The following is a 24153-nucleotide window of genomic DNA, read 5'->3' on the forward strand; positions in this document are numbered from 1 at the left end:
TGGCGTCGATGATTTTCCAAGAATTTAAAACTTTGACTCATCAGACCACAGGAGAGTTTTCCACTTCGCCTCAGTCCATACCAGAGAAGGCAACGGTGTTTCTGGATCTGGTTTCCTCTTTGCATGGTAGAGTTTCAGCTTCACTTGTGGCTGCAGTGATGAACTGTGTTCACAGAAGTGATCCTGAGTCCATGCAGTGAGTCCACCACAGACTCCTGTCTGTTTTCACTGCAGTGCCGTCTGAGGTCCTGAACATCAGGACCAGACAATATTAGTTTACAGAGATTTCTTCAGGTTCTCTGAATCATTTTATGAAATTATGTTCTGTGACAACGAAACCCCCAAATTCTTTGCAGTTTTACATTGGGAACATCAACATAAAACATTTTTCCTAAATTGTTGCAGTATTTCCTCGTCTTTAGCTCAGAAAGACTCTGCCTCTCTGGAGGCTCTTTGTAGACCCAATCAAGCTACTCACCTGTTTCCAGTTACCTAATTAACTGTGAGATGTTCCACCAGCTGTTTTCTTTTAGCATTTCACAACTTCTCCAGTCTTTTGTTGCCACTGACCCAACATGTTGCTGGCATCAAATTCTAAATGAAGATATCATTTTCAACAAACATTGAAATTTGTCTGTTTCAACATTTGATATGTTGTCATTTTCAATTAAATATGAGGTTTCAAAGTTTTGCACATCATCACATTCTGTTTCCACCTACGCTTTGCACAGCGTCCAAACTTCGTTGGAAACAGGGTCGTACAAAGCAGAAAGCAAACTCAGCTCGGTTTTATTTTGTCTTCATTTGTCCAAACTGATCATTGCTGTGATCAGAAAGAACCCCGTTGATGAAATGACTGATCTGGGTTTGGACACAGTGCACTGAGACAGTTTCACTTCACCTCCCATGTAAAAGCATGGAAGTCTTCAGTATTGTTTGGTGAAATAGGGCTCTGAAATAAAATAATAAATACTGCCACCGTTGAACTACAGGGATCAACCAAGTCGTCACGTTTCCTTTTGCTGGTAGTTGCTTTAAAGCGATCATCCTCATAGAGAAGCAATATCCAGTCGTCTGAGCAGCAGCTGCCATCAAAGACTGCTTGTGTTGATTCTCTGACATTTCTTTCCTGTGGACAATCTAGTCTTCATTTTTTTGGTGGTGCAGACATTTGGACAATGCATTATATTTGAAGCAGCATTTACGCTGGGTGGTCCTGTAGTTGGTGAAAATCTAGAAAATGTGTGTGTTAAAAAAGAAAATGATGACGAATGGAGAGCTGTTCTTGTTTTGCTTGTCAGCTTCACTTTTGTGATACATTCTTCAACCTGTAGACACATGTTTAATTCAGCAGCATCACTGTCTGGTTTGCAGTGGTGGGACAGAAAGCATGACACGCAGTTGTTCACTGGCAGTAGAGACATTATTGTTACACATCTAATGGAAGGCAACATAATCAATCAAAGGATGAAGAGACTATTTTTACTATTTGTACTTTAATCCCATGTACTTCAGTGTCACCTGTAACTGCCACAGCAGCCATTAGCATGTGTGCAGTTTGCCTTGGCAGAAACACAGAGTGCTGCCTTTCCTCCACTCTGCTTCTGGCACCTTGTCTTCATTCACCTCGTCTGTCTCTCACTGTCTCTCCTCTCTGTTGCTCTCTCTGCAGCTGTTTGAGATCACAGTGCCGATCACCCAAGGCACCAAGCCGGTGACCATCAGCGTGGCCAACCACACCCAGTGCAGCTGCCTGTCCAAACTGGACGTCTACAAGCAAGTTCACAGCATCATCAGGAGAGCCCTGCCTGAGTAAGCACACACACACACACACACACACACACACACACACACGCACACACACACAAACACACACACGCACACACAGTTTGAGTCTGTTGTTGTAGCTTCCTGTGCTGTGTGTACATACAGAGGGTGTTGCTTTAGGAAATGCTTTTCAGCTCATCTCTTGCTAACTTTGCAGTGCCACTATGAAGGCTGAGTCCTGACTGCAGCAGCGCTGGTTCGATTCCAGCCCTCTGCTGCATGTCATCACCTCACTCCCCTGCCTTTCCTGTCTCTCTCCAGCTATCACCAGCTAAATAAAGCAGAAATTCAAAAAGATAGATATATATAAAATAAGTGTGAATGTTCCTATGTGCATATAGATGAAGCCTGCTGTAATTTATGACCTCTCTGTGACACTCTCTGACGGTCACGTTCCCATGGGGAAGTGACGTTTAACCATTTTTCCAAAAAATGGATTGTAGCTAAGATATTCTTTACATAAACAAACATATTTAGAACAAGACTTGTTTGTGTGTTTTAGTCCATAAATTAAAAACAGTGTTCTCAGTAGTTGGGCTCTGCTGAGGTTATCCCATGTCTCCCGCTCAGTTTGTGATTTCTTCGGGCAGAATCTGTAGGTGAGGCTCAGGAGTGGACAGTGTCCAGTTTGCCGACATCAGGATTGTGTTTGTGCCGCTGAACTTCAACATGCACTGGGGCAGCTTGCAGCTGCAGTGTAACACGGCCTAGGCCTAGCTCCTGTTCCACATGAAGGAGTTCAGATATGTTGGGGTCTTGTTAATGAGTGTAGTAGCAGGAGGAGACTGTATGCACTGAGCCCAATTTTAAAGCCTGGCCACAAACACAATTTTTATGATCTGTTCTGATCCTTTGCTTTCACTTTTATGTCTCATTGTGGTCTAAAGGTACGAACACACTAAGAATAACATCGTACTGTATAACCACTGAATTTTCCATTGTCATTATCATCATACTGGTCAGATATGGTAACTATGAATACATTTAAAGTCTGTATTTGTGCACCCAGTGGTAATATGAAATATGGAACATATGTCTGTATGTTTTATTCTACCAGAACTGTCTCATTGTTCAACAGACTTCTGTCACCAGTAATATTTTAAAACATGCTTACTCACATCACATTCTACACACAGGCTGCTCAGTAGTTGTTTAGATATTAGTCGATATAGCTTCTCTGTATAGTTACATATACTTATAGTTAATGTGGAGGAAATCTCCTGAGGCAGGCACATTGTACCTTGTAGAAGGAGAGGAATCTCCACTGTGGGCTCTGTCTCCAGTCCCACTCTTCTTTCAGATCAGGTGAATGGGCAGTGTGATGAACAATGGTCAGAATCTAGTGGGGATTAAAGCTGAGTAGTTGTTGCTGTGTGTGTGTGTGTGTGTGTGTGTGTGTGTGTGTGTGTGTGTCTGGGTAGGAGTAGTGACCTGTTCAATATGGAATGTGCACTTGCACTGAATGTGCTGTAGACCTTCACAATAAAGCCAAACCAAGGAAAGACATGGAGGGCTCGTCAGTGATGGCTGTGTGTATTTGACTGTGTTGTGGCCGTGTATGAAAGACACATCAATGAAATTAACCTGCAGGATGTATAATATATCTGCTATAAATCTATATATCTGCTTTGAAATTGACTCATTGAACAGATATATTCTATTCACTCCCTAAATATCTACAGTTGAATTCTTCTCACAGAGTGATTTGCAGTTTTCTATCTGAATGTTGTATTTGCTCACTAAAGACCAATTGTGACATTAGAGGAATGTGCTGGTATTTGATATTACACACACATACAAAGAAACACACACACACACACACACACACACACACACACACACACACACACACACACGCACACACACAGATCGTTGTACTTCTATCCTTGTGAGGACACTGACAGAATGCATTCCCCAGCTCCTAACCCTAACCCAACTACTAATCCTAGTCTAACCCTTAAAACCAGCTCCTAATTTTCAAACAGTCCTTTGAAGTTGTTTGGGCTGGCCAAAATGTCCTGAATTTCCAAAAATGTCCCCACTCTGTTAGTTGCTGGTCCTCACACACACACACACACACACACACACACACACACACACACACACACACACAGAGTCAATCATATCCAACACCACAATGCAAAGTGAAAATGGTCTGGCTAAAACACAGCGTTTAGGGAGCAGCTGACTTGGACTCAGATGCAGACAGCAGATGACGTGTTCTCAGACAGGCAAATGGTTTGAAGTTGTGAAAGAATCTGGTGATGGAGGGAGACAGCGTGGTTTTAATGCCAGCTGCAGTGGCGAGGGCACATAAACAGCCATACATACTGATGGAGGGGGAAAAGATGAAGAGTGGACAGGACACAGAGGGAGATTTTTGGGAAACAGCCTGGAGTGGACTGCTGGGTTTCTCTCACTTCACCTAATGTGAAACATTAGCATGCTTCATGCTTATGTCTGTGTGTCTGAGTTCTTATATGGTGGATGATTTGTAGGTGTGAAAATCTCTCCAATGTGTTTCCTTTTCCAGCCGTAATCTGACATGTTGCGTTTGACAGCATTGCTTTGTGTGTGTGTGTGTGTGTGTGTGTGTGTGTGTGTGTGTTATTTTATCCACAGATTAATTTTCATAAATTCTAGAAAATCCGTGTTTACCAGTTCACTACATTAAGTCATTACACAGTTATTGTAGCAACAGGCAAACGTTTGTCGTTATCTTATCCTAAACTACACGACTCAATGTTATTGAGAGACAGTCATGGCCGTCTATGATTTTATGAAGTTTCAACAATGGAAATCGGCAGGCTGTAAGAAACGGTGGCCCTGACGTTGAACAGAGGGAAGACATTAAGTGAAAGAAAGAGTGGAAGGAGACATGAAAGGATGAAAAATGATTAAAGGAGAATGGTTAAAAGAAAACAGGAAGAATTTAACTCGAGAAAACAAATACCGAGGTCATGTGGTCTTAACATAGCAAACAGAGGAACTTCTGTAGCCACAGAAAGATATTAGCTGCTCTCCACCTCTGTGGAGTCTGTCACCTCACCATCTGTGGTCGACCTGCCTCTGACCTGTCTACAGTCTGCCTCCTGCCAGTCTGCTCGTCAGCTGAACTATCTGGAACTGTATTAAATCCATTAAACATTAACATGTCATACAAATGGCCGGAACTTATGTCTCTGTGTGTCTTTTTCCAACGTCTCTGTCTAAACCTACAACACTGCTGATTTCTACAACACTGCTGATTACGTGTAGTGATGGCGTTTTAGAATGTTCCCGCCAAAATTTTTCAATACAATACCTTGTCTCTCCGAGTCTGCAGAGTGATGAAGTTGTAGCTGTGTTTAGGCACCTAAAGCGACTTGGTTAAGGTTAGGAGAGATCATAGTAAAGGTGGTAAAGGTGAGAAATGTGCATTTACAGCCGTGTGAGCAGCTCTGTAAGGCTGTATTTGGGCACAGTTGTGCTTAATGAAATGCTTAAGTCAGCATGCCAACAGGCTAACACTGACAATGTTAACATGCTGATGTTTAGCTGGTATAATGTTTAACATGTGCAGGATCTGAGTTCAACTTGTTAGCTTGTTAATCGGCACAAAACACAAAGCACATCTTATCATCCTAGTTGTATTTTGCATGCAACGGTTCTTTTTCATTTCTGTTTTTGTTCATCATCTGTGCCCTGCATCTTCAGTTGGAGTTTAAGTAATTCAGGCTAATATTCTGTTATCAGGCTAAAATCAGTCTGCCAATTCTTATTAAGCTAACTTGGTTCTTTGACAGCAGTTTAAGTATTAATTTGTGAATCCTGGATGAATACGAGTGCACGTAAATCATGTGATCATGTGGTTGTAGTGACATGAGGTAGGCGGGACAGAAAGCAGCAGTGCTGTATTTGCAGCAGTTTTCAAAGCAATTTTCAAGATAACATTTTGGGGGAGTGGCAGAGAGACAGCATTAATCAGGTTTTCTGCGTTTGATTTGAAGGGAAGGGGGACGGATCCCAAAACGTAGAATATAATTACGACAGTGACAGAAAGTAACTAATAAAGTGCTGTATAATGTACAATTTCAAGGTACTTGTTAGTTTACTTGAGTATTTCCACTTTCTATTTCCTACTATCTCACTACATTTATAACTTAAGTTCCTTTGCAGATTTCGATTAATGATATATAAAATAAAATAAACAAATAAATGATGACGTAATATCATGGATATGATGATCCCCAGGGTGAAATTCACAAGCTACCCAGCAGTAGATATCGTAAAAAAAAACCTTAATATGAATTAATTAATAATGTAATCTATCTAGTAAGCTATTCTGAAATGGGCCATTCTGCTTAATGAGTTTTTCTATTTTTTATACTATTGTAATATTTTGATGGTAAAAATTGTGTACATTTACTTAAGTAAACAGAGTATTTCTACACTGAGGTGCTTCAGTAAACAACTAGTTCTTCCTCTACTGATTTACAGCATGTATGCATTCGTATTTTTCTTGTATGGTCATAATTTCTCACATCCTAAAAAGAAGACATTCACATAAACATGCCTAATAAGTAAATATCAATGAATGCCAGCAACTGCTCAGTTTAGGCCAATTTAGTTTGGTCAATAATGCAAAAATATTTACAAGGCAACCAAATGTGTTCAACAAAGCCTTATAGGCTTTAGGCTCCCCTGGCTGGGTCCTCCAGCAGAAACTGAGTTTCAGAGACTTTGTTTTCTGTGTTCTGGTGTCTTTTAAAGAATGAAAATAACAATATGCATGACCCTTTCTTCTCTCAGGATAGATTTTCTCTCTGTCTCTCACACACTGAGAGGGACAAGGCACGAGCAGCGTGTAGACATTTCCAGAGCTACATAAATGCTACAATAGAAAGCCGGCATGTTCCAAACACAGTGACACGAGGCAGTAGAAATCCCAGAGATCTCTTTTAATTTGAAACCTCAGAGATATCTCACCAAAGATAATCATCTGATACTTCCCTCTCCCTCCTGACGGTCTGACTGAAGCTGACCCAAGAACTCCTCCTTTGATCAAGGTGTTTATTTGTCTCTAATCATGGCTTATCATGGGCAGTGGGTAAAGAGAGCTGACATTCACACGCATACGGATCTGAGGCAACTCCTGAAGATCAGATGGAAAGAGATGATGCCTTTTTCTGGCTGCCTTCATACTGGTTTTACTATTCTTTCGACTTTGCTATAAACATTTTGATGATATGTAAAATAAATCTTTCAGATGGGCTCAGACCTTTAAAAATATGCCAAATTTAATAATTCACATGCAAGTTCTGCGGTTATACGGAGTGTCTTTTCTATGATTCTCTTGTGTTTTGTGTTCAGAGATATTCACTTCTGACTCTAAGAGGGAGGAGTAGGAGTTTTGATGTACTGGTCACTTTCACCTCACGCAGTGTCTTTGCCTCTCATCTACACCTCTCTGATCTACGTTTCGCTTATCATAATTATGTATGTCCAAGTCTGTCCTCACATATCCACCATTGCTGATTTACCGCTGCTTAATAATTGCGTCACTGAATGTAGTAAACAAGGCTCAGTAATATTATGTAGCCACATAAGTGCATAAGTGCCATGGCTGGTTGCTGCAGTCATTTGTTCACTATTCTGCTGGATTGTTTCATTGCAAGCTTGGAAATTAGTTGATCTTGGAGTGAAAACATTTCGCCTCAGTGGTTCTTGTCACTGGTAAATAGCAATATAATATGCAGGTGGTAAGCACTGGAAGCTTGTGACTCAGCCTTGACAATATCTATAATGTACAGAAGAACATCACGTGTCTATTTTAAATCTCTCTCTTGCTGTTTCTCTCTGTTGAAGGTGTCCAGTAGCTAACAGGACATGTCCTGCTGGTCAGACTTGGAGCAGCAGGCAGTGCCGGTGTGTCAGCATGGCCGCTAATGTGCACCACAACCCCCCTCCTCCACCACTGCCCCCTCCAAGGCCCTCCCAACAGCACCTTGGTGAGCACACGAACAGATTCATGTTGTATCTCTGGTCATTTTTTCAGAGAACAAGAGAAAAAGGAAGAAAATGGAAGGAGAAAAGCTGACAGGCATGCAGTAGCAAATCAAGTTTTATTGTCCTGTAGACAATCATACACAATGCAACGCATCGTGAGAGTGCGTGGAACAAGTCGAGTGAGTCCATTAATAAAAGAAAAGATGACTCTTACAATAAAATATTAAAGACTCTAGAAAATAGATTACAGATTAATAGATTAATAGAGTACAGTACGTTTACAGTGTTGTGTGTTCAGAAAAATTAACAGTGAAACAATATAACACGACCTGTTACTGTCATCAACCTGTTTACCTGTGGAATGATCCAAACAGGTGTTTTTGGAGCGTTCCACATCTTTCTCAGTCTTTAGTTGCTCCTGTCCCGACTTGTCTGAAACGTGTTGCTGCATCAAATTCAGAACAAGCAGATATTTAGATATTTATTAACTATATTGCGTTTGTACTGTTTTCAACTGAGTGTACGTCTCAAAGGATTAGCAAATGATCACATTCTGTTTGAGTTATTCTTTATACTGCGCCCAACTTTTTGAAATCAAGGTTGTCGGCTACCTGTGTTCGTATGTATAAAGTCACTGATTCAAGACCCAAAGGGCCTGAGAAATGAAACTCCAATCCACTCCAGCATGCCATGACAAATCCTCTGTGGTGATACGAGGTATCTGAATCTCTCCACCATCTCCACCACAGCCCCTTGGATCCTGAGGGGATGGTAAGTCCAAAATCAGCTTGTTAGTCTTGCTGACATGTGCAGAGGGGTTATTCTCTTGGCACCAGTTCTCCAGGTGACTCACTTCCTCTATGTAGGCGGACTCTTCATCATCAGAGAAAAGGCCCACCATAACTGCGTCAGCAAATCTCATGTCGGTGGTTGGGTTAGACGTGGCCACACAGTCGTTTGTGTACAGGGAGTACACTTAATATGATCATTGTTTTTTACCTTGATAGACAGAGATGGGACATGGATCGAAACCCCCCCCACCCCCACCCAGTCCCCTGAACACTGCGCCCACAGGAAAGCTCTCACTCCAGAAAAAAACACTCTTCTCACTCCCCAGCAGCTGCCTTAGGCTCTTTACGGAGGTCGCTGTCCAAAGGAAAAAATCGTCTGTTGCACCTGACAGTTTAACATCGTCTGGAATGGAAAGTTTTCTCTCAAGCGTATCTGTGACTGAGTCCATCAAATTTCACTCATGGACTCTTTGCTGTACATCTGGCATCTGACTTCATGTCAACCTCTCCTTTTTAATTTTGTCAGGACAGAAATGACAATGAGCTATATATCATTATACAGTGACTTGCAAATAGTGCTGGCAACCCTGATGGCATTTGTTGAACTGAGCAAATTACAATGAGTTTATGCAGTTAAGAGAGTTTAACACTCGTATGAGCCAACCTGATAGAAAAAGTAATAGAGGTTTAAGATGTGATTATAAAAGCTTTCTGAACCCTCAGACCAATCAGCAGAGCAAGCAATACAAAGCAACACAAATAAATACAGTAGCTGGCAATAAATTGGACTGATCAGTGTGGCTCGAGCCGCCGAGGCCTGTAGTGAGCACACACATACCAAACGCTGAAACAAACACACTGGCAGTAAAGCCATCTTTCTCCATCATAGTCTCAGGACAGGAGAATGTTCATGTGTTCACTGAGGAGTATTTATGACCGCAGTGTGTTTGCTGAGAGTCTGCATGTGTGTGCGGTTGTGAGTTCCTCACTGTGTGTGTTTGGCTAAACTAACACTCTGGACTCAGTGTAAACAAATGAGAAACAGAAGAATGCCGAGACCTCAGAGTAGCAGATTCCAAAGATACTCGCGCATACAAATACATACTTCTACGGTGTGTATTACAGGCCCAAAACTAATGATCTGCGAGAGATAGCAGCAGGTATTTTGTAGTGGTGAATTACATTTCAAATCCAATTTCACGAAGCAAAGCCGGAATAGCTAAAATAGAATGGAGTGAGGAAATTTTGTGCTTCTCCTGTTTCATGAAGTTCGCTGTGTAAAGTCACAGTCGCCGAAGGAAGATGAACTTTCCATCCAAATGTCATTTTTTGCACTTCAAAAAATGTTTTGATGTGCTCAAGTTACCCAACCCTCTACAGATGCTTCTCAGTTTTAATTGCGGATGTTATATAATATTATATCAACATTAAGTCCATTCTCAATCACTGGCTGAATAAAATAAACAGGTAATATACTAATATATTAACTGTCTTTCTTTCATTTTCCTCAAACTTAAAAGTAGCTCATATTTGAGGTGTATAAAAACAAAAAATGGAGTAGATATTTGAATGGCTTCCCTCTCATGCATGTTCTTGTCTTGTTTTCATTTGTCTCAGAACAGAAGAAACATTTGCATATATATGTCATGAGACAGGTGAGCGACAAGTGGATCAAAAGTTGCAACTACTCTCCTGCACACTGTCTAAACTTACAATAATACATATATCTGTGACGTTTCAGTGCAAGTTCTAGCACTGAAATAAGATTAGACCGTGTGTGGGAGATTGTTTGCAACTGGTTTTAATGTATAACAGATTACATGAGATGAGTCGGATCACACGTGTGATATTGGTAACGTACTGTTCTTCAGTGATTGTGCTATTGGACTATTATGGTGTGTCAATCAGAGGTGGAAAACATATTGTGTTGCTATGATAACAGCCAGTCATGAGTTGTCACATCATTAGCTGTGGGGTAATTGCACAGTTTCAATATGGCAACTTTGACATGGATTTTTGAGATTGTAACATAAAACAGTTAACCTAACTGCTGCAGATTTTTTTTCATTAAAACGACACTCTTTATTAACAACAATCTCATAAATGTGGTGACACCCATTGCCGTGCCGTGGCACCCACTTTGGGAACCTCTGCTATAAAGCCCAGAAATGTTCTGAGTTGGATGGTTCTGTGCAGTAAATCAAGGAGAGGTATCTTTCAAGAAATTAATCTGTGTTACTTGATTGACCTGTGGAGCGACACCCCAATCACTCTGAATCTGCTGCACCATCTTTAACTTCAACTGTAAGGAGCAGCACGCTTCACAACACACACTTCTCATGATGGAGAGAGACCCCCAAGTCACCCCACAAAGATCAGGACATACAGCAGAAATTTGGCAAGTAGGTTTGACAAACCACGGCATGAGTCCAGTAGAACAAACCTTAATATTAGGAAATATTACAACAATGATTCTGCGTGGATAGGGCTCCCCAAAAACATGTGGTGATGTCTGAACAAGCTAGAAATGACCTTCACTTGGAGGGTGAGCGTGACAGGAGGGTGTTTGAATAATGAGGCAGAGATGAAGATGGATGATCATATCGTAACAAAACAAAACTCAAAAAGTCAAGTTCAGCCAGAAAGTGAATACAGGCTGTGGGAGATATTGTCTGAAAGTAAAAACTTTGACCCCTGACTGCCTGCCCGTGGATGGCTCTGGGCCCTCTGTCCAGGGGAGAGTTAGTCAGTCAGTCGAAGCTACATAACATAGTGTCTACCATTAAGACCTGGAGAGAGGACACACACACAAAGTACACACAAGAGGCAAAACTGAAGAAGTCCACCATTCATACACTACCACTACACTGCCACTAGAGACAAAGACACCATTGACACAGGGGCAGAGAGACATGGGCACCGTTCACACAGAGGGAGAGAAAGATGTAAACTATTCACCCAAAGGGGAGGAGAGACAGCAATACCAGTCCTGCAGGACAGACATGCACACCGTTCACACAGTGGGAGAAAGACAAGGACACCATTCACACAAAGGGAGAGAGAGTCAGGGCCACCGCTGATACAGGGAGAGACAAGTGTAACATTCATACAGAGGCAGAGAGACATGGGCACTGTTCATACAGCGGGAAAGAGACATGAGCACCATTCACCCAAAGGGAGAGACAAGGGTACCAGTCACACAGGAGAGACATGTACACTATTCACACAGAGGGAGAGAGACAATGACATTAATCACATAGAGGGAGAAGAGACGAGGACATCATTTGCACGAGGGACGACTGTGACTGACAGCATATAAAACCTAAATCTGACATGCAGATGGAAATGGATCTATAATCAGGTGTTTGCTTGCTAAAATCTGCAGACAGTAGTTATGGCCATGAGTAAACACAGGAGGAATGTTGGGGAAAGACAGGATGATGGATATACTTGCTACAGTCTGTGCTCATGTCTCTATGTAATTTTTAGCATCATATACATAGCCACAGTAAAAAAAAAGGCTTTCTAACTTTTGTACTCCACTGATGTCACGTGGCCTGATTTAATTCCATTGCCTTTGTTGTGGACAGTGTTTGCTGACCCCTGCGTCAGGAACACCTGCTTCGTGTTACGTTGCTGACAGGGCCAAGTAGCACTTCTCCCGGTGTTTTCCTCCATGTTTATGACCAAGTTCATAACCAGAGGGGTTACAAAAAGACACAGCAATAGTTAAACAAAATAAGAAGAGAAAATTTGATTGTCAAAAAGCAAATATGTACTGCGTGTGTCAAGAAGCAAATGCCTCACAGGATTTAGCTTGGATTAAGAGTCTGTTTTCTTGAATCAAGGCACATGTGCAAAGTTTTACAGCCATGTAACGTGACATTGTTAACTCAACAACTACATGCTGCTCCAGAAACAATGTCTGGTTACTCAGGAGAATCCACTAATAATATGGTTAATACAAATATCAATACATCTTTCCATTTGTGCTGGTGCCCTTGACAACCTTGTGGGAATTCAGTATAGGATTCATTCGATTTTGACTTGGATTGGTCAGGACTTGAATACTTCAGGTTTTAGCAGTCAAACACAATGTGACGCTACCTTTCACAGTATTTGTTATTACCTTTAAAAGTATTTGTAATAATAAACTAGACAATTCCGGCGCCGCTGAAATTTTGACAGTGGCACGAGGGGGCTGCTGGTGTTATCTATACCACTGTTTCTCAAGCCTGGTCCTGGAGTACCACTGCCCTGCATGTTTTAGACGTATCCCTGCTCCAGCACACCTGATTCAAATGAATGGCTCGTTATCAGGCCTCAGCAGAGCCCATTAACGAGCTGAGGATTTGAATCAGGTGTGTTGGAGCACACCTTACATGGAGCAGCAGAGCAGGGCAGCTGGTGCAAGATCCCTCTTTATTTAAATTTGGTGGCGGCTAACCCTTTAAAATTGAAATCAGAGGCGAGAAGAGACATTTGTCTACAAAAGGATCCAAAAATTATGTGTCTCCTATTCACCGTTTGGAGTTTATGGCAATTAAAAAAAAAAAAAAAAAAAATCAGGGGATTTTTCACTGCCTCTCACACTCTAGCTGATGACATCACCCACTCTAGGGGCAGAAATTCTGAGCATTTTTTTGAGAAACTTTATGGTCTTCAGATGGTCAGGGGTCGAAAACCGTTAGAGATATCAAAAAGTAAACCAAGGTTCATTTTGAGCCGACAAAATTATCTACGTTTTAAAGTTTGAATGAAGTGTCTAGGAGAAAGTATGGTGAAGCAGCATACAATTGAAAAAGGCTGAAATTTGAGGAAATTTCCCCATTCATTTGTTATTGGAATTTTTTTGCAGTTTTTTGCGAATAACTTTGCCAATTACTAACAAATCCTGTCATAAGTACATAGCACACCATTCCATTTTGATATATAGTTTGCAAGGGTTTTCTCAAAGATGCGGGACTAGTTACGCGCCGAAATTCTGGCTGAATATGAAAAATACGAAGAAAAAATGCGAGAGATTACCATAGTGGCTCAGGCCCCTAATAAAATATTTTTTTTGGTCTGAATAACTAATTAGTAATTTCAGGGCAGAAGTTATTCATTTGATGGCGGTAGATGTATTTATGAGCCTCTCCATACATACTGTACAGTGCAGACTTTGTTCTCAGCTTGAACACAGTTGTCCTCAGGGGTAAATAAAGTTCCAGTGAAGCTCATTACATTGATTTAGCTTGTTAAAGTCTGTGTAAGCACATGCCGCCATGCTGGAGTAGACACAGCTTGAGTTTTGTCAGCAGTAAACTGTGTCTTTGTTATCTGTGTTTGTTCGTCTATAGACACACAAACACACAGGATGTGTGTGTGGAACGGTCTAACACCCGTTTGCCAGAGCGTCTGCTGCTCTCCTCTCCCCGTGCTCCTCATCTAAAAGATGATCTGCCAGGACTGAAAGCAAACCATCTGTGTTATGACAGAGGAAAGAAAGAGCATCGCCAGTCCACCTCAGGAATGTCTCAGTTTCATAGTTTGTTGGTGTCGTCAAACAACTGTCACACACACAGCTTTTATATGTAGCTGTGCTTTCAATAATAGCGATATTTACAGCAGTGTTTTGCATAGTGTATCATGTGTTTTCTTAGGATTCTTAGACCTTGTGTCTCACTTCACAAATCTATCTTCATATTACAGATATAATACTATATTGTAAATATCCTGCAAATCTTATTGTTAGCAGTCACTTAATATACTTGCATTTAGCAGTGTATCTACAGGTGGTGTGGTGTCACCACTGCGGTGTCAAATTCAGTTCCCCTCATACATTCATTTGTACATATGTAATTTCACATTTACCTTCTATTTAATTTTCATTTTGTTTGAGTGGCAGAAAAGTGATTTAAAATTTATAACTGGCCTTCAAGCCTGTGAAAAACAACACTATATTTTCATAGGAACTTCTCCTGTGATGTGTATATTGTCCAGTTTCTGACACAAACCTGCCTGATCAGATGTAGTCCTTGGGTCCTTGGGCCACGCGGTCAAATTTCATTTGTTGATGTGACTGTAATGTTGAACTAATTACAATGTACAGAGTGATGTTTGTTAAATGCTTCTATTAGAGCAGTTGCCAATTATCCGGGGTTCACATTTAAAAATGTCCAAATAAAATAAACGTGACAAGCAATTCCCAATGAAAATTATGAAAAAACATATAGATATAAGAAAGCAGTTGATCTTAACACAACACAACCATGTTTTATTTCTCTTTTACACAATGTCCCAAGTTTTTGTGTTTAATTAGATGTTGTGTCTATGTTCAATCATATAGTCTGCTTTAGGTACTGTACATCAGAACATTTTGATTCTATCCTAACTTGTAACTTGTTCCATTCTACAAAAGATCTGCTCATAACTTTATTCTCAGTAGTCTTGTTTAGTAGTTTAGGGATAAATATTATTTATCAGCAGACTGAGGGAACTGTGTGTATTTTTCAGTGGTGGAAGTATTCAGATTCTAAGATGAATGTATAAATACCACACTGTGATACTCCACTACAAATAAAAACGTAACTCATCATCTAATGGATTATTTCTATTGGATTTGATTGAGTCAGTAAGACTGATGTGTCTTCCTCCCTCTGTCTCTGCAGACATATTCTCAGCAGATGTGTGTGGCCCAGATAAGGAGCTGGATGTGGAAACCTGTCAGTGTGTGTGTCAGCGCAGGGCTCAAACTCAAGACTGCGGCCCTAACCGACACCTCGACCTGAACACCTGCCAGTGCGTCTGCAACGCCCCGCTTGCCCCCTCCTGCCCGCTGAACCACGTCTTCAATAAGGAGACCTGTCAGTGCACGTGTAGCAAGACGTGTCCGAGGCATCTGCCCCTCAACAAAACAAAGTGTTCCTGCGAGTGCAACGAGTCGCCCAATAAGTGTTTCCTAAAAGGAAGGAGGTTTCACCAAGCCACGTGCAGGTAGGGAGCGATGTGGGGGGTCAATACCGCCACTATTTCATCATCTTTGCCGAATAAAATGCTTATTTTAGCTGGAGAGAATCCAGAACTTAACAATATAGAAACTTTGCCTGAAGCTTGGGACAAACCTGAAGACCAGCTAAAACGACTTAAACTTGCATAGTGTGACAGTCAGTTAGCAAATACTCCAAGACTGAGTTAGCCTGGTATCAGGCACAGTTGTGATCTCGTTGCACTCCATTTCCATCTTCAGTCTGAAGTTGCGCCCACTCAAATCGATTTTCTGTGGGGAGTTGATTTTTCTTAACCACTTTCACTTCAATGTGTCTGCCTGAATCTTACATCGTTTTGAGTCGACAGTGGTGCTTAGCTGGCATGCTAGCTAAGTTGGGGTTTTAAGAGAGGAGCGGAGACAACAGCCTGGGCGGAGGGGGCAGATTCACTTTTGGAGCACTGAAATACCAGTGACACAGAGGATTTCATACCCATCCATCCACAACTTCATCCATGATTTGATCCATTCATCCATTCAGTCATACATCTGTCCTTCCACGTGTCCATTAATTTGTCCATGTGCCCACCCTCTCATCCACCCATCCGTAGTCTATCCATCCATCAGTTTGTCCATTGGTATGTACAGTACATACAGTTTTACCCTTTGATAAGCTCTACTGTGATAGAAATGCAATAAGCACAATGGTATAACCTAGAATATGCCCATGATAAGGTCCCTGTAAGTTTCTATAGGAATATTCCATGGTGTTATAGCAGATATTGATGACGAGGTATTTCAAGGCCATATAGAGAATATCTACAGAAAAGCAACGATTCTCCTACACACAGTGATGCTTTCTTCATCTTGTAGTCTGGATTGCTGTATCTGTAAATTCATATTGTCACATGTTATGTGAAGCCAAGTGTGCTGGCATAGAATTATTAGCTCATTTGCGCACCAGTTATTTTAATGAAAGGCATAATTAGCATAAACAATTTCTATATTACCGCTACAATGGCAGGGCACTTGGCAGCTCTTGTTAAATTTCAGTGCTTCAGTGGTTGCATCATCTTGGAGTATTTAACTCCTGTTCTAACACACACACACATGCATGCATGCACACACACACATACACACATGCACGCGCATGCACACAATGGACCAGTGCAAACACAGCCACTAATGTGTTTAGCCAGAGGAAAGCACTAGTCTGGCAGTGGTAGGTAGCTATTGCAGTGAACCAGTGTGTAATACAAGACCTCAATGTGCTAATGACTTCTCCTAGCTGTCACTTAACCATTTCCTCTCCCTGCACAGGAGGAAACACACACACATACACACACATCCATCCATCCCGTCCAGTCTTGACCCCCTGTGACCTCTTTTGGGAGTGATTTATGAGTATAACACAGCAGCAGGAATCTAGTGTCTGGGATCTGGCACTTATATGTGTGCGACTGTGAGCGTGTGTTTCTATTTGAACTCTTTTATGTATTTCATCATGGGTTCAGAGGTCTCTTTAAGTAACCATGACTTAATCTTCTGTCATCCACTGAGTGACACCCTCTGCAGCCAGAAAAGCAGTGGCAATTACACACCAGTCCCAGAATCTCTGGCGTGCTGATGAAGTGTGTTGTTGTAAAACAGATTCTGTCTCTCCAATGTGTCCTTGTCTCCACGTGTTTCTGGAATTCTGTGTCCGCTCCTCATGTAATCATTTGAAGAGTTTATTTCCAAAATCAGACAGTGGAAACGAGAAGAGTTGGGAAAATAAATGAAAATGGAGATTTTGTAAATGACCCCCTCATTTGAATACTAATGCTAGCACTTTCTCCTGACCATAAACAACGATAACAGCGTCAGAAATGAAAGTGTGAAACAGTTCTTCAGCTTTGACGTCCTATTCTGGCGAACGCTCCGGTGGTTCGAGCATGGGCTGTAAATCCCATCGTAGTTCTGAAGGCTGCAGTTTTTACTGCTATGAAATCTAAACCTCAGTTGTAACCTTTGACCTGTCCAACACATTAGAAAGCACTCAGTGTTTGTCTTTGTGTGGCAGCAGTGGTTTTCAATCATCTGCAGCAGCGTTTGGCTTTACTGAAAATCTGCAGGCTCCTGAGACACAGTGGATCACATCCAACAATCGTGGATGGAGACTATTATTGAACAAATTAAAATACAGGACTGTAAGTAAGTCTTTAATTTTCATCTCAGCGGTGAGGAATCAGATCTAAACATTGTTTTGGAACCAGGTTTCACGTTGACTGCTTTCCATTAATAAACCGATCAGTGTTTCTACAACAGGAGTGTAATCAAACATATGATAGGTGGGTCATATGATGGATTTTAATTAAAGGATCATCGGCTCCATTCACAAACAGCACTAGCTATAATTTGTGATGTGTGCTAGCATCACCAACAAAGTCCATCCAATTTCAGCATTCATTGACAGGTCTGTAATTAGTCCAGGCTGACACTACTCATTATTCTCTACATTTTCTGAGATGATTTTCATGTTAAGCGTTGTGGAGGCCGGGGTCTATTCCAGCACATTGTGGCAAAGACACAGAGGAAATCCTGGTAGCCTTTTTTCTAGCGCCACTTTGAGGTTTGTGTGTGTTTGTCTGTGAAATGTCTCAACAACTGATGGATGAATTGCCAAGAAAGTTGATACAGATATTCATATTAACCTCAGACTGAATCTGATTTCGGAGATCTAGGATCTAGGACCATCATCAAGTCAGAAGTTTAATTCCTCCAAAACTTTGGTTAATGATGAAAATACCTACAAAACTAATGACATTCCCAGTGTCATCATCAAGACAGATTTTTAACTTACACAGAAATGTCAGAATCAAATGAAATTTACTGAGCACCTTCCTGCTCTCCAGAGGACAATACCCAAAACTGGCTGATGCACAGTTTATGGTACTTTTATTATTTCATCTTATATAAAGTCACCATTTTATTTGCAAAAGGGACTCATTCCTGCCAAACCAATCTGTTTTTTTACTCCCCGAACATGCTTTACACATTTTGCTGTTATGTTATTAGCTTCAGAGCTAAATGCTGTTTCTTCTTTCATTGCAGTTGTCTCAGGCCTCCCTGTGAGGTGAGGAGGCGAAGGTGTGAACCAGGCTTCTTCTTCAGCGAGGAAGTGTGTCGCTGCGTACCATCCCACTGGAGACGCCTGGACTAACCGCCAGCAAATGACATGCTAACAAGATGCTAATGAACCAATAACAAACTTAGCGCGTAGAATTCATCACCCCTGCCCTGTAGACCTGCTGGTCATGCGTATGTCCATCAGCTGTGACGGCAGCTAAGTGTGTGGACCCTGATGAACACGGGGAAACCCTGGAGTGCAGATATGGGAAACTCTGGTGATGTGAAGATGGGATATGCACTGACTCGGCAGTGAGGATGTTTTAATGGGAGAGTGGCTGATCGGAGCCCAGAAACAGAAGGAAGGACTGGAAGAGAGAGAGAGAGTCAACACTCGACAAGATGTTGTTAAAATAATTTGTTTTAAAATATTTTTGGGGGGTTTTGTATTAATTATGTCTCAGTATTCTCATGTCAGATATTGATTATATAATTTATTAAATGTTATTTTTAAACCTCTGTTTATTGCAATTTCAATCTTTTTCTATGAAAATACACTGTGATCAATATTTTTGTATCATGTATAGTATATGTGTAAAATAAAGTATACTGGATGTTATATGGTTAACTTACGTTGTCTGTTCTGGTGCATGATATAAACTGAGTGGCAGCATCTGGGCCTCAAGGTAAATGCCAAAGGTGTTGAGACTACATTCTGTGCTTTCAGACACACACAGGTTGTTCTTCTATTGATTTCCATTTATTCATACAGTATATGTGAAACTGGTAGTCGAACCCAGACAAGCTGAACAGATTTTACACCTGAAAGTGGAAGAAAGAGCACCTCCATTAACACAGACAGCTGTGGTAGGAGTGTAGAATTAAGGCTGAAGTGATCTTATATGAGCTTTATGTGTGTGTTTGAAAAGTGAGGTTTGAGTTGATTCTTCAACTCACCTTCAGAATCATCACACACACTGACAACTATTACTGAGCTGACAAACAACTTTTCTTCCTTGTTATGTCATTTTCCAGCCATGAGACAAACATACAGTGATAAATAATCAGAAATGTACATTTTATTCCCATCTTTCTCTCAATCTGACTGTTGTAAAACCCTCAGTATTCTTCATACAGAGGTTTTTGTGTACCTGTTGTGAATAATATACTGTGGGTATAACATATAACACACCAGGCTCTGATAATGCTTCGTCATTCTGAAGACAGGCTGACTGCAGTTTTATACCACATGTCTGTGTTCTTTTTATTTTCACTTCTATGTTCTTTATCTGTATGCTAAAATGAAGACTACTTGGTGCTATATATGATCCTGTCACTGTATGAAGTTGCTCAGTGTTCAAAATATTAAACTTAGCACTGTTTGTGAAGGAAATGAAATTAAAGTCAGCTTAATTTGCAACAAAAAGGCCACTCTAAAGACATGTTCATAGAGGCCACTGTTTGAATCAAAGAGAGAAAACATTTGTTTTTGTATCATAGATATGGATACACAACATCACTTTTTACAGTTAAGAACTATCATTAAATCTGAGACACTATAAAATTCACATTTTCCTTTTCACCACCTTTGGTCATTTCTCTTCTCAATTACATTTTTGTCTTTTCACAAAAACAACAGTATTTTTAAGGGATTACCTCAGTTAATATGCAGCACAGCACAGTAAATAAACCGCCATCCCTGGCTGACTGGTAGGAAGGACATGAATAATATATTAGTGTTGAGCATTACTGCAATGTCAAGGCTTCACATTCCAAAACACTGGCTGTTCTTTGAATAAAAGAAAAACCTTCCTCAAAGTACTGCAATTTCAATCTTGCAATAAATACTCACAAATACTTCTTCACTGCAGAATTCCAACATTCAGAGGATCCTGGACGCTTGAGTCATAAAGATGTCAGCAAAAAACCAACCATTGTATTGTTTCCCCCTCATTTCCTTCCTGGACATTCTCCAGCAATGAGTTGGCCTCGCTTCGGCTACACATGTGACCAAAGGAGGTTAATGTCATGCAAATATGAAAACATCCATCAGCTTTTAAATTCAACGAAGATGTTTTGAGTTGTGAGATTCGCCTTGACTGAGTCGGGCGAGGACCCAGCAGTTAAACCTGACAAACTCACTGAATGTCAGGTCCTGTCAGTCCAAACAGAGCTGCGATGCTTCTGGGCTTCTGGGAGTTGTTTGAGCTGGTCGAACAGGAAGATGTGTTACTATTTATTCTGCATGTGCGAAAGGCAAACCTCACTGGAACTGACTCACCTGTGAGTTCCACTTGGCAGTCCAAACTCAGGACAACATGAAGATGCAGTATACTCCATTTGCAGTTGAGACAGCTGCGGTTTGGTTCTTACACTTCAACACAACAGTATGCCTGCTGTGTGACAAAATAATCTCAACTCAAAGGTCAACTCACTGCTTTCAGCTGCATACACCATGACATGTAGTTGTATGATGCATATAATACAATAAAATGAAATGTGATATCATACACTGCACTGTGTCTATTCATTTTCATTCATATATATTCATTCTTTATTGAATCTTGGCAAGACCACACTATTATACAACTTTAACTGCATAATAAAAACCTCCATGTTAAAGCTACAGTAAGTAATATTTTATACTAACAATGCATCAAATGACTGTGTAATGTCTGTGACTAACCCACAGAGACGCTGCACCTCCCCGCAGCTCTATGTTGCATTTAACGTTGGCTTTCAATGAAAATGATCCAAAACATGTCAGCGTAGACACACAGAGCCTTGTGGGTATTCGGAGCGTACTTGCCTAAATGATGACTTTGAATAGGGACAGCACTTGGGCCATGACTGATGATGTTTTATGAATCCACAAGAACACAAATACAAACAAGAGAGCTGATTAAGAATGTGTTGTGTTATGTTGTTCTCTTTTAGGGAATCATCACTCCACCTTCATCTGCCCTTTGTTCATTTACCCATGTACACATGTTTCATTATGTTTCATTACACTGGTCTTACAGAAGCCTCAAACTGTCGCCTGTGCTCTCGCTCTCTATCCCTCAAACACACACACACACACACACACACACACACACACACACACACACACACAAACACATAATCATTCCAAATCCAACATGAGCACAGCACACATTTTGATGTTGATGGAAGAGAAAGAGAGGTGAGGCTTCCTCTTCCCTGTCTCCTCTTGTTCCACTCTCCGTCTTTGTTCTTCAGCCTGATTCATGCTCTACCCCCCCAGCACACACACACACACAAACACACACACACACACACACACACGCACACACACACACACACACACATACACACACCCACACACTCACACACATGCACACACACACACACACACACACACACACACACACTCACACACCCACACACACACGCACAGTGGACTTCCCTCAGAGACAGATCAGTCTAGCATGCCAGTCATTCATTGTGTGTGTTTGCATTCTTGCTCCGAGTGCAGCAGAGTTTAGTGTGTGTGTGTGTGTGTGTGTGTGTGTGTGTACGGAGGACCTGCTGCTCCAGAGGTTGATATACTTTATAATCCACTCCAGATGTAGAATGTTAGTTGTTTAACCAGCAGCACCTCTCATGTCAACCCAGCTAATGTGTGTGTGTGTGTGTGTGTGTGTGTGTGTGTGTGTGCGTGTGTGTGTGTGTGTGTGTGGGGGGGGGGGGGGGATTTGTATTACTGACATTGTGGGGACTTACCGTCCTTATGGGGCCAACATGCAATACCCCACAATGTTACATTTTAGAGTGAGTGTGTTAAGGTAAGGGTTAGGGTTAGGCAAGTCGTGGTTATGGTTATGATTAGAGTCTCCAAGAAATGAGTGTAAGACTATGTAATGTCTTGAAACCTGAGTGTGTGTGTGTGTGTTCTAATGCCTCTATCTTCGCCTTTGTCTGTGATGTTTGTGTTTCTCCAGCAGAGTCAGACATCAAAATAAACCAAGATGAGGGTTCTATTTTAAAAAAATCAGCACACACACACACACACACACACACACACGCATCAGATTAGATGCGTGTGTGTGTGTTAGATTCAAATTAAATTCCAGGGGAGCGTCAAATGTTAGAATGTCACCACGTCGTCAAATATGGTTGGGGTGGGGGGGTTGGGGGGCTGTCAGATGCTTGTCCTAGTGCAGCAATTGTGTGGCTCATTGTAAAAAAACCCACAAATCCACATGGACACTGCATGTTACTCAACATGCAGCTGTGGCAAATAGCCAACAGGCGAAAACCTTTAACTTCAAAGTAATTTGATCAATCCTACCAAATTGTGAACAACTAGTTCTGCACAGTCATGATGCATTTAGGAATAAAAGGAATATTAATGCAATCCTGCAAGTGTTTCTCAATCCACCACTGATCTACAAACAGCAGCTTGCACGCACTTGTTATCCAGCAGACTGCAGCAGACTGCAGTTACTAATTCTGACCTTGTGTCCAAGGTGGAGCTATTGTTATCATTCATCATCACATTGAACAGGGCTTCTCACAGTCCGGGCCTCGGTTCGCATCTGGACCGAACGGCAAGTCAGTCCGGACCCGGCCCATGTTGTCTACAGGTGGCATGTGGCTCACATCTGGCCGACAAAGCCTCCAATCCAGCCTGCAGAATATTAATGAATTCAGAAAAAGTGCGCATCTAACGTTACTCACCAGTGAAAGAGGCCCAGCCCGTCCTGAGACTGACTGTTGATTAGCTTGTCAACCCCTGGCAGTTAGCCACGAGGTCTGTAATTCATAATTCACCTGCTCTACAGAGACAGATACTCACAGCCCGGCGAAACTTCATTCAAGCAGACCGCCCCGGCACACGTCTTCTAAGTCATCCAGCACAGCATCTCTAAGCTCCACAAGCTCATTCTTGTCTTCATCCAATCACGACCCGACACGCTTGTCTTTACGAATTCATCTGTTAAACTTTAAATTAATTCAGCTGTATGTCAGCAGTGCAGAGATTGTGGGATGCCGTCTAACCTCTGCATGGCGACTGCTCATCTTTTCTTTGGCAGCTGCATCATCTCGACTTGCCGAAAGGATTTTTAACCAAAGTGGCGAGCTCCTGCTGAAAGGAGCTCAGTCCTCTGCAGTACAGCACAACATCGCCCGCATTGCATGCACCAAATCGACTTTAGCTCACAGTGAGTATGAGTTAATAACTTCCCAGTTAAGAGCCCAAGGTGTTTTTCCAGCCCCATAGCCGGCAAACCTTATTGCAATCAGTGACTCACTCGTCGCCTCCTTTCCTTCCACAGAGACCTCAGTATCTGCTGAGCCTCGACCCAACCTCTCTCAGGGTTTCCGGATGAGGGTTGTTTCATTCCCAGACTTCAGTTATTACTGTTTCTGTCCTTCTCTTTTCTTCTGATTGTTTTTTTCTACATCCTCTTCATCACGTATGGCTAGCTCCCCTGCATCAGAAAG

The 24153-nt window shown here is 41.5% G+C and overlaps 1 protein-coding gene across 1 annotated transcript in view; it reads left to right on the forward strand.

Moving 5' to 3' along the window:
* The window catches only part of vegfc (vascular endothelial growth factor c), a 68840-nt gene extending 48844 nt beyond the window's left edge, over positions 1–19996 (forward strand). The window contains exons 4-7 of the mRNA XM_041933881.1: positions 1673–1812; positions 7675–7817; positions 15260–15584; positions 18670–19996. Of these exons, the coding sequence (XP_041789815.1) occupies positions 1673–1812; positions 7675–7817; positions 15260–15584; positions 18670–18778 (717 nt within the window). The 3' untranslated portion in view covers positions 18779–19996. The remainder of the gene's footprint in view (positions 1–1672; positions 1813–7674; positions 7818–15259; positions 15585–18669) is intronic.
* Positions 19997–24153: the final 4157 nt, after the last annotated feature.

Source organism: Chelmon rostratus, chromosome 3 (assembly GCF_017976325.1).
Source record: "Chelmon rostratus isolate fCheRos1 chromosome 3, fCheRos1.pri, whole genome shotgun sequence".
NCBI classification, from domain to species: Eukaryota; Metazoa; Chordata; class Actinopteri; order Chaetodontiformes; family Chaetodontidae; genus Chelmon; species Chelmon rostratus.